The sequence below is a fragment of the Aquila chrysaetos genome, chromosome 4 (assembly GCF_900496995.4).
Source record: "Aquila chrysaetos chrysaetos chromosome 4, bAquChr1.4, whole genome shotgun sequence".
Classification (NCBI taxonomy): domain Eukaryota; kingdom Metazoa; phylum Chordata; class Aves; order Accipitriformes; family Accipitridae; genus Aquila; species Aquila chrysaetos.
In genome coordinates, this window is record NC_044007.1 from 46,421,601 (window position 1) to 46,436,839 (window position 15,239).

The 15,239-nt window shown below is 36.9% G+C and overlaps 1 protein-coding gene across 4 annotated transcripts in view; it reads left to right on the plus strand.

The window, feature by feature from the left end:
- Positions 1–15,239, plus strand: part of PRKDC (protein kinase, DNA-activated, catalytic subunit) — an 87,866-nt gene that overhangs the window by 14,280 nt on the left and 58,347 nt on the right. For 3 of the 4 annotated variants that reach the window (XR_003922919.2, XM_030010985.2, XM_041122934.1), the window contains 17 exons: positions 562–699; positions 985–1,134; positions 1,590–1,705; positions 2,427–2,586; positions 3,552–3,638; positions 4,013–4,132; positions 4,524–4,683; positions 5,121–5,227; positions 6,223–6,313; positions 7,718–7,881; positions 8,551–8,703; positions 9,948–10,055; positions 10,864–11,090; positions 11,526–11,620; positions 12,587–12,686; positions 13,647–13,780; positions 14,278–14,532. Coding sequence is in view for 3 of the 4 variants with exons in the window: in XM_030010985.2 (XP_029866845.1) it covers positions 562–699; positions 985–1,134; positions 1,590–1,705; positions 2,427–2,586; positions 3,552–3,638; positions 4,013–4,132; positions 4,524–4,683; positions 5,121–5,227; positions 6,223–6,313; positions 7,718–7,881; positions 8,551–8,703; positions 9,948–10,055; positions 10,864–11,090; positions 11,526–11,620; positions 12,587–12,686; positions 13,647–13,780; positions 14,278–14,532 (2,365 nt within the window). In the remaining variant the exon portion in view is untranslated. The remainder of the gene's footprint in view (positions 1–561; positions 700–984; positions 1,135–1,589; positions 1,706–2,426; positions 2,587–3,551; positions 3,639–4,012; positions 4,133–4,523; positions 4,684–5,120; positions 5,228–6,222; positions 6,314–7,717; positions 7,882–8,550; positions 8,704–9,947; positions 10,056–10,863; positions 11,091–11,525; positions 11,621–12,586; positions 12,687–13,646; positions 13,781–14,277; positions 14,533–15,239) is intronic. The other variant, XM_041122933.1, reaches the window with a different exon arrangement.

A 15,239-nucleotide genomic window follows, 5' to 3' on the forward strand; every position in this document is an offset into this window, starting at 1 on the left:
AAGCCGTAGCTAGAAGGGTGTTGGTAACACACTAGTGTTTTGGCTACTGCTGAGCAGTGCTCACACAGTATCAGGGCTGTCTGTCCAACATTCCCCCCTCACCAATAGGCTGGGAGGGTGAGCAAGATCTTGGGAGGGGACACAGCCAGGACAGCTGACCCAAACTGACCAAAGGGATATTCCATACCATGTGACATCTGCTCAGCAATAAAATCTGGGAGAAAGGAGGAGGATTAAAATGTTTGTCTTTCGGAGCAACCGCTATGCGTACTGAAGCTGTACAGCTTCCTGGTACATGGCTGGACATCACGTGCTGATGGGGAGTAGAGAATCAATCTTTTGTTTTCCTTTGCTTCTGCACATGGCCTTTGCTTGTGCTTTATTAAACTGCCTTTATCTTGACCCACAAGTTTTTTTCCATCTTATTTTCTCCCCTCTCCCTTACTCGCCCATCCTGCTGAGGAGGCAAGTGATAGAGCAGCTTGGTGGGCATCTGGCATCCAGCCAAGGTCAACCCACCACAGCAGTGTTTCTGAAAAATATTGTGTACTTTACTTTCAGGATTTTGGGGGAAAAGAAGCTTCTGGAGCAGAAGAATCCCGTGAAGCTGGAGAGGTTGGGACAGGGAGGTGGAAAGTACCAACATGTAAGGACTATCTGTCTCTCTTTAGAAGTCTACTGAACTGTGACACAATGAAGGTAAAAGCATAGTTAACATGGAAATACAAAAGGAAACATAGTCCTGAGTCTTATCACTGCTTTTCTAACTGTAGACTTTTTCCAAATGTCATGCTATGGAAGAATTGTTTCCTGGTTTTACTTGGATTTAGTGGCTGATAAATGAATTAAACAGGCATGAATTTAGGCTTCCATAGCTGAGAAATGTGTAAAGCTGGATTTTCTGGATCATTCAAATCTTGGTTTGTAAATTCAAGAAATAATTTTCATTGGTGTTTTGAAACATAACTTTTTTCTCCTGCAAAGGAATGTGGTTTTGAAGATGAAAACTTTCTTACTGCAAATTCACCACTGCAGTCCCTGAATCGCTTGCTATATGATGAACTTATAAAATCTATTTTGAAGATTATTGAGAAATTGGACCTGACTGTTCAGAAACTGGATGTTAATGAACAGGTGAGACCTGATGACTTGTCCGTTAATTGTGCTGTTGTGGGGGAACCAAAATCACATTCCGTTTTGCTTTTATTATGCTTAGATAGCTCCTTATAGTGTCCTTAAAGTAACATTCATATTAGACAAAATGTTTTACTTCATATTTCTGAATATCGCATTGCAGTGTTAGGAGATGGAAACATTGGCATCGGTAGAAGTTCACAGAATCTGTTATTTTAGACTCCCTTTTCTGGCATCTAGTGGTTTTCATTTTTCTACTTGCTTTCTCCTTAGAAGCAAACATCCCTTATTATTTCTTTGAATTATTGACATGTCAATTATTAGTCCTTTGTCTGTGTCAGACTAGCTAGTAGCATCTAGAAAAAGAAGAGACAGGCTGTTTATCTGGGAAAAAAGTGTAAATGCTTTCTATGTTGTCACAGATCCAGTGTTCTTCCTTCAATATTTATTTTCAGGGTGAAAATGAAACTGACAGTGCTTTGGTTTGGCCTACTTCTGACCCTACTTCAAACCTTCAGCCAATGAAGCCAACAGACTTTATTGCCTTTATAAATCTAGTGGAATTCTGCAGGTATTAATATGTTTTTATGTAATTTGGAAGTTACAAAGTGGTTGGAAGAAATTTGAAGTGAGATTTATATAAGATGTCTCTTTCTGACTTAGGACCATATACCATATTTCAAAATGCACAAGGTGATTAGCAGGGAGACAGTAAGTGTGCTTCAGACATCTGGGTCATAGGTAAAAACATACTAGCTCATCAGCTCAGTTTTATTAAAAGAGTACAGGAGACAAGTCATTCACTTTCATTATTTGGGTGTAATTGTTTTTCAGTATATGTTGTAACTTTTAGTATTATACTGACCATATATTCTAAATAATTCAGAGACCAGAAATACAGTCTTCATAGAGTAGTGTTGGCCATTAAGTGAAAGGCACAGCATTGTTTGCCTGTCAAGGTCCAGTTGATTTCCCCTAGCAATACTGCAGTCTCAGTAATGAAATGTGATATGTGAGTGTGTGTGTTTGTATAAATTCAATAATGAAATATAATGAGGAAGAAATGGCTTTGCACTGTAAGCAAAATAAAAATCTTCCTATGCTTGCCTCAGAAGGCAGCATGTAATTATTCCCTCACTATTTTTGGAGATGCTCTGTTATAGCAATACTTCTCTTTCTCATACTGACTGGCTTGAAAGTTTGAAAAAAATGAAACAAATATTTTATTCAGTTTCTCTTTTCTTTTTTTTTTTTTTTGGTCCCCCGGGATGTTTTCTATGCATCTGTTTTAGAGAAATACTTCCAGAGAAGCATGTTGAATACTTTAGCCCTTGGGTATATTCCTTTGGTTATGAGCTTATTATACATTCAACGAGACTACCTCTTATTAGTGGATTCTACAAGCTGCTTTCTGTTACAATGAAAATTGCCAGGAAAATAAAATACTTTGAGGTGAGATCTCTTTTCCTGATGTAGGGGGAACATGTTGTGTTAATGATGGTGCAGTTCTTATATATAGTCTTTTATGCACTATGGAAAATAGTTCATCGAAACTGTTACCCCGTTGTTTCAAATGTTTATAGCATCCTATGCCTCCATAGTTACAAGCACATAGAAAGTAAAAATTTAGACTAGAAGCCCATTTTCTGAAGAGACACCATCCATGTGTAATGCTCTTTCCGAAATCCTGAGCTGGGTGAACAGAGGGATGGGAAACACCATTGCAGTGTACGTGGTACAGAAGATAGCTTGGATATCAGAAACAATCTAGCCAGAACAGCAGCGACATGTATGGCTTAATTACTCAACTTTTGGGCTATACTTGTATTCCACTTACTGATTTCCATAGGAAATATGCTCTATTGGTGGATGCACCATTTGCGGTATGGAAGCTATTGTAAAGTTGATGGTGCTTCATCCCATTATGTGTGTAGCCCACCACAGAGCCCAGAACTGTCCCTGCCACTGCTGGTAGTGGCACCAAGTGAAGCAAATTTGGGAACTCATTGGCATAGATGCTTGTATTGTAGATGCTGTTGTGAATTGCCCTTTTCTTATTCCACCAGCGTACTTGCCACCTAGACATCCACTGTTAAAGACGTTTTTTTCTTTTATGGTTTGTTAGATGGGTGGACAAGGAAGAAATTAAGCCATTGAAAAGTTATTTTTCAGTCATATGTATCTTGCTTATTTGGGTTAATATTAAGTATATTCCAAAAAGTTGACCCTCAGCACACCTTATTAATGTTAGTTTCTAAGCTATGAGAGAACAAACCTACATTTCAAGTTTTCACTGATGCCACTGATGCCAGTTTCACGTTGGACGGTGATGTATATCCTGAGTTGAACTTGGGCTTTGTATTTGTACTGTGTACTATATTTTTTAATACTGTTGACTTGTGGTTTCTCTTTGGTAGGGTGTCAGTCCAAGGAGTCTCAGAAAATGTCCTGAAGACCCAGAGAAGAGGTCTTGCTTTGCACTGTTTGTAAAGTTTGGAAAAGAGGTAAATGATTTTGCTGGCTAACTTTTCTAGTCTGAATATAAAAATATATGACTCAATCAAAATTGTATCTTCTGAGAAATCTTACATATATGATAGAAGTGTTCCATCTCTTTAAATTATGCAACGAAGTGGGGGTTTAAGACCTTTTTCTGTGTTTTTTACTTAATGTCAGAAGAGGTAATATTGGTCACCTATTCAGGTACAACTGAGAAATAACTGTATAATTGTACATTAAATACTTTCAGTAACTGACTGCAGGTGAATGAAATTCCACTATTGGTTTTGAATTGTTTATTTTACATGGATATTGATACAGCTAAATCAAGATCTTGAAAGGCTTATGATTGTTCTTGATCTGTTTATCTGAATTTTAGGTTGCAGCAAAAATGAAACAGTATAAGGATGAGTTGTTGGCATCCTGTCTGAATTTTTTGCTCTCTTTACCACATGACATAATCATGCTTGACATCAAAGCATATATTCCTGCACTGCAGGTGGGTCGAAGTGATGTACAGCTAATACTTTTTTTTACGAAAACACGCAAAAAAATTCTGGAGCAGTTAGTATCCTGTTGAGCAATTAAGATAACTATTAAGTTTTTTACTGTCTTCAGCGAGATAGAATACAAATGACTTGACTTTCTGGATAGACAATTAAATTGTCAGAATTTGCTTTTTTACTAAGCTGACTCTGTTAGTGTCTGTGTTGCAATGTAATATATATCTCCTGTGCTGATCTTGAGTGAGATGTTAAGCAGACAAAAGTTATTAAGAAGGAGGATGTATTGTATGCTAAATGCTTTCAAAGATTTTTTTTTTTTTTTAACCTTTAAATAATAGTAGTCAATAAAAATCAAAGACTGATAGTTTTACATTTGACATGTAGAATGCATTTAAGCTGGGCCTTAGCTGTACCCCAATGGCTGATCTGGGACTGGATGCCTTGGAAGACTGGTCAGCTCACATCCCCAGGCATATAATGCAACCTTACTACAAGGATGTTCTACCTCTTCTTGATGGTTATTTGAAAAACTCTACATCTACAGGTACATACAGGCAAAAAATTGTCAGTCTTAAGGGAGAGGAAAATAATTTTTTCATAGTTAAGCCTAAAGATATGGATGTGACATACTTCTTGTCTATATTGTGTGCTTCTGTGGTTGGAATATAACTTCTCTTACACCCCAAAATTTACCTTTTTCTTAAACTAGGATTTATTTGCTACTGCTGAACAATCATTAATTCTAGCCATGTTATATGCCACTTCTCTGTGATTTGTCCTTTGTATCCTTAAATCAGCTTAGTTTTCACTTATAGACACTTATTTTCCTTAATAAAGATTTTAAATGAAAGAACAATTATGACATCTTAAAAATAAAACCAGACAAAACCAGGGTGGATTTTTTTTAAAGAAACTATGAGTAGGCGCATGAGGTGCTGGTACAATAAACTAATATTAATATGCTGGTTTTTTGTTCATCAGTTGAATCCCAGAATAACTGGGAAGTAAGGAAACTTTCTCGAGCAGCCCAGAAGGGATTTAATAAAGTTATGATACAGCGTATAAGAAAAGCAAAGACTTTTTCATTGGTAAGAACACTGTTTCTTTTTAGAATTAAATGTGAGTTAATCACTTTGCACTGTTTCACTTCCTTTCTTGCATGCATACTTTTTTTCTGAGGGTTATTTCTACCTTAGATCAGTTCAATGAATCCCATTCTATAGCGTGCCTCAAAAAGCTGTTAGATCAGCGCAGCTGGAAAAATGTCATATTCTAGAGTGAGAATGGGAATGAAGCAGGGAAAGGGAACTGAAGAAATCCTGTAAGTCAGCATCACTGCTAGACTGATGCATTATTGAAACAAAAATTTAACCCTTACACCTAAAATCATGTGCCAGCTTAGCAGTGGTGGAGTGTACAAATACCATTTTGTGAATATGTAACTTTTTTTTAATTGTCTTGTGGATAGGTTCATAGTCTTAGAAGTCAAACATACATATCTTTTTGACCAGTGTCTTCTCAAGCAGCTCAAACTAAGTAGTTTTATTTGCATATTCCAGTGCACAAACTTGGAATAAACCTTTTTTCAGTGTGAAACTAATAGTTACTCCTATTTATATAAAACTGTTTCTGATCTCGTGGTCTTTAAACAGAATGAGTAAATTTTACATCCCATACAGGCTGCTTATGAAACTTGGTTGGCTGCTTACATATAGATACAAGATCTAAAGTTTAAGTTCTGGGCTTAAAGCAAATGGAGAGTAATTTTTACTTTTTAGACTATTATGTCATTCTGTAGCTATGTGTTATCTGTGGTGATAAAATTTTAACCTTTACTTGAGAAATGGCAGTTGAAAGCCCACAAAATGTGATGAAAATGCTTTCCAGTCTTGCCCTCTTTTGCTTATTGAAGCAAAATTCTTCTCTTGTTTGATGTGGTTCTTCTCCCCACAGGTTCTTCATTTTACCTTCTTCATCCATATGTTAATAAGAGCCATAAAACCTTCATTTACTATGGAAACCAAGTTACTTCTATATAGAAGTAACTCTTCCTTCACTAATATAAATCTGTTGAATTATTTAGGATGACAGTTCCTCTTTGGGAGCAGTAAGGACTAGAGTGGCACGCCTTCTTGGGTCTTTGGGAGGGCAGATCAACCACAACTTAATTACAGGTGAGTGTCCTGTCAATGTAAATAAAAATATTTACATGCCTCTGTTGTCTTTCTTTCAAAGTAGATTTGAGTGAGATCTCAACATCACTTTATGAGAATGCATGAGCTTTTCAACGAAAGCTATTTTGTGTTGCTCTTGTTTAAACAAAATTGCTTTTATTCAGTTCTGGAGTTCAGAAGAGCAAAGTATTCACTAACTTACTATGGAATGCAGAAAGTGTATAGAAAACTTCAGCTGAAGGCAAAAAAATTATATGTATCGAAGTATATAGTTTTATTTATTCCTCCCCTTCACCCTCTGGCTGCAAAGCCTTTTTAAAACTTCGCCCCAGTTTGTAACTCTTTTAAGTACTTGTTTCCACCTTTTTACTACAATTCTCACTTAATCCAGTTTTTCAGAACTGCAGCCCGTGAATTGTGTAAGTCTTGGCAAGCTTTCTTCTTCACTTGTGAGTTTAAGGTGCACCATGCCTTTAGTATGTCCAGGTAGTAGAGATCCATTTGAGTGCCTCCTCAAAAAAAAAAAAAAATGTTTTCTGCTCTTCTCTGTTCAGTCTGTGAATAAGCTTTATAATTTAATTATTAAATACCGTAAAATCTAATTAAAACAAAAATGGGAAAGTATAGTGTAAGTACCTGACCGTGGGATTCAAGGGATAAATTCGGTGCAAAATTCAGTCTAAAAACTAATGTAGTTGTATAGATGTTGTGTTCTTTTCTTTTCGTGCTTACAGTTGTTTTTTCTGCCTTTACAATCAATTTTCTTTCTGCCAAGTGCTTCTTTGTTGCTTATTCAGAAGTACTGTGGGAAAGTAGCATTGTTCTCTGGAAATTAAATACAAAGTGTGGTCAGACTTTGTTAAACCAATTAACAAAAATGGGAATACAGGGAGAGAAGGGAGTAAGTATGGCAGTTTTCCTTGGAGGGCATAGCCATAAATGTAGTCATTTTCTGTGCAACTGGAGGAGTCTGTATGTTGGGTCTTCTTGTCTGATCTGATCTTCAAGAGTTTTTTTTATAACACAAGAAGACAAAAGGAGTATATTGGATGTCTTAAAGAAGTATTTTAAATCAAGTGTGATTCAATGTCTTCTGGGTTTATAATTGTCTCCAAACTTACCTGTATTGAAACTGGAGGCTGCTGCAACTGTCTCCTGAAATGTTGCCTGCAATTATTTTTCCATGTGGTGGCTAAACATCTGTTTACTGGCCATCTAACATACTTCTGGTACTTGTACCTTCCAGTAATTTAGAAAGCATTGACATTGCATGGCAATCTAACTGAAGTTGGAAGGCTACAGATTTTTTGACTGAACTACAGAAGTACTTGGTCTATGTGTATTATATAAAACTTTTTTTTTTGCTTTTTTTTTTGCTTTTTTAATCTTTTTCAAATGCATTAGCTTCCTCTGCAGAAGAGATGATGAAGAAATGTGTATCCTGGGACACTGAGAAGCGTCTGAGCTTTGCTGTACCATTTGCAGATATGAAGCCTGTCATCTACTTGGATTTATTCTTGCCTCATGTGACTGAGCTGGCTCTTTCTGCAAGTGACAGGCAAACAAAAGTATTGATGTTTTTTCTCCATCTTTCTTTATGTTGGCTGATAATACTGCATAAAATAATGTCTTCCTTGTTAAGAAAGACCTGTTTTAATTAATTCATAGGTAGCAATGTGCTTCTTTGATGCTCTTTCATGATGACATTATTCTGAGTGTTTAAAACCTAAAGAGCAGAAGTTGCTTAAAGCTCTTATCAGACAGCACTGTGCTTTGAGAGTTAGACTTAACATCGAAATGAAAATTTTTGAACTAGTTAGTCTTCAGTGTTGTTTGGCCTCCTTCTCATGCCTAGCTTATGAACTTGTGGGCCCAGTCCAGCAGAGCACTTAAGCAAACATTTTGCTGCTTCGCTGGATTGGGATGTTGATACCTAAAGATTGTCCAGAACAGTGGTATCCTTGAAAACACCATGGTGGGTGGCTTATCCAGTGGTGAATTTTCTCCAGCTGAAAAGCAACTGCCCATGATAGAGACTAAAACGTGGGGAGAATGGCCAGTTAGAATGTGCGTAAATTATTTCCATGAACATGATCCATTCCTGGAATGGCAATTTAGCATAGATTGGAGTGATTTCTCAAGTACATCCTTTCTTGTGACTTATTCCCTCCTGCCCACAATGTTGTCTTCTCTGTGAAAGTAATAGGTGCATAACCAAAGGGATTTTTAAATTTCAGGTTGCAGCATGTGAGTTGCTACATGGCATAGTCACGTATATGTTGGGGAGAGCATCTCAGATGCCAGAAGGAGCTCAGGGTCCCCCACCCATGTATCAGTTACATAAGCGAATATTTCCAGTACTGCTTCGTCTTGCTTGTGATGTAGACCAGGTAAACAGATTCATTTATAAGCATTTTAGCTTGTTTCAAATAACTGTAAATGTGGGAATTAACTTACAGTTTTATTTAGAAGTTATCCTGACACGTCGCCTTCCTCTATCCTCCCCCTCCCCTGCCAAATGTAATGTATTTTGTAAGCTGAAATTCTATTTTAGGAATAGTATTTCAGGGGCAGGGTGTGGAAGCCTTTTTAAAGACTTCAATAATGGAGTGTAATTCAGAGTAACTGAGGAGTGTACAAATACACGAGGGTTTCAAGTTTCATTCAAAGAGTTTGTGGTAGTAGCTGCTCTTTGTCGCTGTATATAATTTCTATATTTTTCTTTAATAAGTTAATTTGAGGTGAAGTTGATTATTTCAATATTGAATGAGTGCAAAGCTACAACCCACAAGAAAAGCATTTGGGAGAGAATTTGTAGCTGACTCATTGATAGCTAAGGATGATATATTTAATTCAGACATCTGAACTTGGTATTTCTCCTCCTTTACACAAAACAGAATAGACACATAGGTTCAGCTCCACTGAAATTACAGGTCTTGTGCCTTTTCAGACTGCTGTTTGGACCCTGGCATCTGGGTCCTATTTTTAGAGCGAAGGGACTTTGTGTTCTGTTAAAATATACAGGAAGCTGTGTTACCAGTTTAAGTGAAACCCCTTTTGCTGGCATATGGCTGAACATAAACCATAGGTAAATAATGTCTGGATTGGTCCAAACCAATGCACACAGGCATACACGCTGTATTATAAGTATGTATGTATGCATATATAAGTATATTTAATGGTTCTTCCCTTCATGTTATAGTATGACATTATTCAATCAGGTTGACTTAACAGTTAGAATTGGTGAAATCCAAAAAGTTAAAAAAATGTATATGGTAAAGATGAAGAGAGATTATAGATCAAAATACAGCTTAAAAACAAACTTCCATGTTTCCCTGGCTGTTTATTGCTATATCAGTCCATGGCATGTAATGTTCTTTGTCTCAGAGGATCTTATTGAAAGTAAGCTTGGAGATCTTGTGAGACTAGTTGAATAGAAAGCAGCTAACCAGATTTATTTATTTATTTATTTAGTTTTAAATCCTTGATATGGGAATGTAATATGAAGCTGACTATTTATTTTATAGACCCTTTTTCACAGTAGTACTGTTTTTTATTCTTACGTATTTTGAATAGCAAAATAGCATAGAAATGTATTTATCTTAGAAATGTAGTTGACGTTTCCTCTTTTCAGGTAACAAGACAGTTGTATGAGCCTTTAGTCATGCAGCTCATTCACTGGTTTACCAACAACAAAAAATTTGAGAGTCAAGATACAGTGGCATTCCTGGAAGCTATCTTGGTAGGTCATAAGTCTTTTTTTTCTTTTTTCTATGCCATGTGACTTTATTTTTAACTAGCATCATTTTCTACTGAAAGAGGCAGGAACACACAAACAGATATAATAGCTCCTTATTTGTCTGAAAGAAGGAAAACAGTTTTATCAATTTATTTCTTTTTTAATGACCATTTAATGTTTCTTAACCAATATTTTGGTGATGGATTTCTCTATTTCTTTGGCATTCTCAAAATGAAGGTGTAGCATCTTTAGAATCTTTACACGATTAATGAAACACTCTTTTTATCATCAGTGTATACAAGGAACTACTGAAATACATTCACACACACTGCCCCTGAATGAAAGTTGCCTTTGTGTGCTTAATTTTTCTCTAAGTTTCTTTGCTTTCACCAGGTGCAGAAGCTTTAAATTTAAAACTGGCTTTTGCACTGAGCTGAAGTAGTTGGAGGCAAGGTAGGTCAGGAAGTTTTGCTGTGCTTTTTGTAAATAAGACTCTGTTGTTGCACCACTTCTAAAGCAGAGGAAACAGGCTCATCAGAAAATGAAGTGACTTAGACAAGACTCCTAAACTGGTAGGTGAGACAGGACTACAAATCCAGATCTTTGAGGCCTAATCCAGTGCTGTGAGGGCTGGAAATGCTGCCCTTCCCTTGACAGTAGTAATCTTGAAGCTTTGTTATATCTGGGAAACTGTGAGTACACTTTTTTAACGTACAAATAATACTGTGTAAACAAGCTGCTCTAATACTGCACTGAGACAATGGCGAGGCTTTTCTCATTCTTGTAATGAAATAATCTTGTGTAATTTCAGACTGGCATAGTGGATCCATTTGACAGCACTTTGAGAGATTTCTGTGGTCAGTGCATACGAGAATTTTTGAAATGGTCTATTAAGCAGACAACACCAAGACAGCAGGAGAAAAGCCCAGCAAACACCCAGTCTCTTTTTAAACGGTTGTATAGTCTTGCTCTTCATCCCAGTGCTTTCAAGAGACTGGGTGCAGCACTTGCTTTTAACAGCATCTATAGAGAATTTAGGTGAGCAAACAGAGCTTGAAATAGTAACTAGCTTGGACTAAAGGTTCAAGCAGATAAAAAGAATTAAGTGTAGAACTAAAATAGTCATCCACTGACACTCATTCTATTAACGTATATGATAGCTGTAAAACTGAGTTACTCAGCTTATTAATTTTTAATTATAATTTTGTAGTTTGGGCTTTCTGCAGGTGGGGAGCGTATAAATTTAAATTTCTATCACAAGTTTATTGGAAGTTATTTATGCCTTTTAAAGGTGTCAGCAAATTTCAATGCTATTTTTTAGAGTGGTTTGGATGTATTTTTTTGTGCAAACACCTTGTGCAGTTTGTCTCTACAGCATTTTAATTTGTTTAATTTGTTTTTTTTAATTAGAATTTCACACTTAGTGCTTCTTCTACTCATGTTTCTCATGAAATTTATTCCTGATTTTTAAAGGGAAGAAAATTCTCTGGTGGAGCAGTTTGTATTTGAAGCATTGGTTGTATTTCTGGAAAGCCTGGCCCTAACCCATAAAGATGAGAAATCATTAGGTGAGCTATAATTAACTAACTATGGAATGAAGAAAAAAGCCATCCTGTTGAATCTTGGATTAAAAAAGAAAAACTACTATAACTGTAGGAGAAGTGAATGTGCTTAGTTTTGCAACAAAGGAAGGATTATTTTTCATTATTGGTTAGGAACACTTTGAATCAACTGCTTGCAACATATAAAAGTGGAAGATTTTGGGCCCAGGAGAAAGAACCTTTTCACATTACGATGGTTGACAGTTTTATAGTAACAATAGAAATGCTAGTGGTGCTTCTGATTTGAGTCCCGGTTTTGCCGTTACACAGTGTAAAAATGTAGCTTGATGAGAATCTTCAAGTCTACTCTCTTACAACCAACAAAGTGCTCCAAAAAGTGACATTTCTATATATTCTGTGGAAGATTACCACCATTTTGTAATACCCTTTCCTGGTTGCCTTGTCATTCTTCTCTACAACAGTATGTAGCTGTGTGAAGAATCTATGACCTCTTTCACAGTACTAATGATTCTTCAGTAAACCTGCTTTTCTCTCTCTTTTTTTTTTTCTTTTTTTCTTTTTCATGCTCTGACTTTCATCAATTAATAGTAATTAGAACATAAAACCAAAAACTGATGTTACAAAGCTTTATTTATTTCAGAGAAACAGTTCAGGATATGATAGAAGTGGCCCCAGAAGAAATACTCATATGGGAAAATTATACAGTTTCTCTAAGCATGATCACAGAAAGTAGAATATACAGTTTTATAGCAAAGGCCTCATGATTGGCTAAGGCCGTGTTGGCCTGTCTGCTTTTTCATTATTTTGTTCTGCGGCCTTGAAAAATTTACTGTAGAAGCACAGAGTAGTGGAGCTGGTAGACATTATCCTGTGTGTAAGCCTCTTGCACCATTTCTATAGTGCTAATACCTTGATTCATTTAACCAAGTTACTAGCATTTATTTATAGATGTCAATTCTCTCTTTCTAATAGGTACCACTCAACAATGTTGTGATGCTATTAATCACCTGAAGCGCATTATCAAGCATAAAGCACCTTCTCTGAACAAGGAGGGAAAACGGCGAGTACCACGGTCAGCAGTTTGCCATTTTTTTACTTTTTTAATACTGCATTTTAATTAACAGTGTATGTAGTTCCATTAAACAGTTGGGATTCTGAATGAGGAATTCATCCTGTGACTGTTGCTGATGCAAATCTCTTGATATATCCGTTGAACTACTGGTAGGAAGTGCTGGACGTGATGCTAGAGGATCATGATGGTCATTCTTTATTCCAGCAGGCTGAGCTTGCTTTAGTTTGGTAAGGACAGGCAGAAAAGAAAAGCATATTTCCCTCACAGCAGTGTTTATAACAACATTAGCACTGGTGCTACAAAGCACTTGGAGGAAAGTATTCTGAAGTCTTTCTTATTGCTGTTAAGTGTTAGCAGAAGTAGAACAAGCTGCAATAGGATGATCAGCAGTTAAAGAGAGGTAGTGAAAAAGGTGGAAGAAGCAAGAATGGATTCAATATCAGGCTGGATGAAGCTCTGAGTTACCTGGTCTGATTGCATAGCTGACCCTGTTTTGAGCAGGAGGTTGGACCAAAGACCTCCTGAGGTCCCTTTTTACCCGAATTATCATGCAATCCTAAAGAAACAGGCAAGTGGAGTCAAGAGAGTTAGCTCACTGGTGTGGCGTTTGGTAAGTTAGGAGACTGGATGATTAGGAATGGGGAAAAACTGTGTAGGCTTATTTGAACTTTAATCTCCATTTTTGTCTCTGAGTGTTACGAAGAGACCCGATTCTGTTTTTTAAATTGTTGCCACAAAGACTATGCTCTGGGGATCCAAGGTAGAGTGAGGAGAAGGGAAGGCAGTGCAAGACGTGCTTGTAGAAGAGCTCTTCCTTGTAGTGCAGATGGGTTGTGTTTAGATACATAAAAAGACATACATAATGTTCATGAAACGTTTTGATATTTTTTTTTCAACTGGAAGACTATGGCTTCTTGGCAGTTGTCAAGAGGACTGTTAATCCCTAATATTTTTGTGCAGAGGATTTCCAGCTACTAAGTCAGTGTGTCTTCTGGATGTTGTCATGTGGCTCTTAGTGCAGTGTGGACGACCTCAGACAGAGTGCCGACATAAAGCCATGGAGCTCTTCTATGAATTTGTTCCTTTATTACCAGGTATTTTAAGTCACAATGCACTATTGTCTTTGTTTACTAAATCCTGGGCACAGTATTCCCTCTATGTTTTCTGTGCAAAGTATTAATTACAAGAAAAATTATTTTTTAAGTAAATGTTCACTTAGTGCTGTTAAATAGAAACTTGAGTAGTTGCACACATTGGAAATCAAATAATGTGAGAACCTCAAGGCTTGTGGGATGTTTGTGGGCACAGAAGAGAGTTTTGTTATGAACTTCCTTCCAGGCAGGAAGGAGAACTTACAGGCCCAGAACTGCTATTGTATCCAGCTATGAAGGCAGTATCTGCTGACTGGGAACTAGTGCAAGTGTCTCACAAATTGGCCTCTTCCTTGTGGGAAGAGAACCAATACCTTCTCCGCTAGAAGATCCAGTTTAAAACACGACGTTTGGGCATGTCAGTCCATTTTTCTCTAATTACTTGCTAATTTGAAATGTTTTTCCTAGAGAATTTATATATCTGGTTTTATTTCTATCAGGAAACCAGTCTCCATCTTCTTGGCTGGCTGATGTTCTGAAAAAACATGGTGTTTCTTTCCTCATTAACAAATTTGAAGGAGGTGGCAGCGATGCCAAAAGTCTGTCTGGGATCCTTTCTCAGCCAACTCTTCGTGGTATGCAGGAGCCCTTCAGTTTACAGACTGTCATGCGGTGGATGGATATGTTCTTAGCAGCACTGGACTGCTACAATACATTCTTTGAGCTGCGAATGATCAAACCTCATGAAATACTGTGTGAGTGACTAACTATTGCATTAGGCTTATTCACATCTGTTACACAAAGCCCATCCAAAATGAATTCCTTAACTTGGACTTAAAGCTTTTTTCTTAAATGTAGAATTGATGAATTTTACAGACTCTCCCAAAGGTTTCAATGACAGTTGTACTGGATGTTTTTTGATGAAGAAGTACTTTGTTAATAGTTAGTCTTAGAAATATACCTTTATATTTCTGTGTCTCAGTCATCCACTCACCAGCAACTTGCTTTACTCTATCTCATCTTCAAAAATTATTCTGTACAGCTGATTTCCCTCTGCTGAGGAGAGCGATAGATATTTTATTTTTTTTTTTCATCCTTCCAAAGCTGTTTACCTGCTCTTTATTAAAGTCTGGAGGGAGCTATAAGAAAGCTGTGAAAGGACTCCCCTTTTTCACTTCAAGCCCTGTACATGTTACCTTTCTTCAGTTCCTGATGCTTCAACTGCGTCAGGTCCGAAAGCCTTGTATTTGTATTTTGATCAGGTGCATAGTAATACCTTGTGTAGCCATTGGATCTCTCAAAAAGTTTTTCTTTTAATTATTCATGCACGTCTAAACAAAATGCTCTTTATCACTGGTAGTACAGTTGCATAGTTACTTCATATACGAAGCCTTGTACAAGTTCCAGGTAGACTGTCTGGCAGTGTCATCTCTGTCTTGGTTTAAAACAATACTGCAAGGTC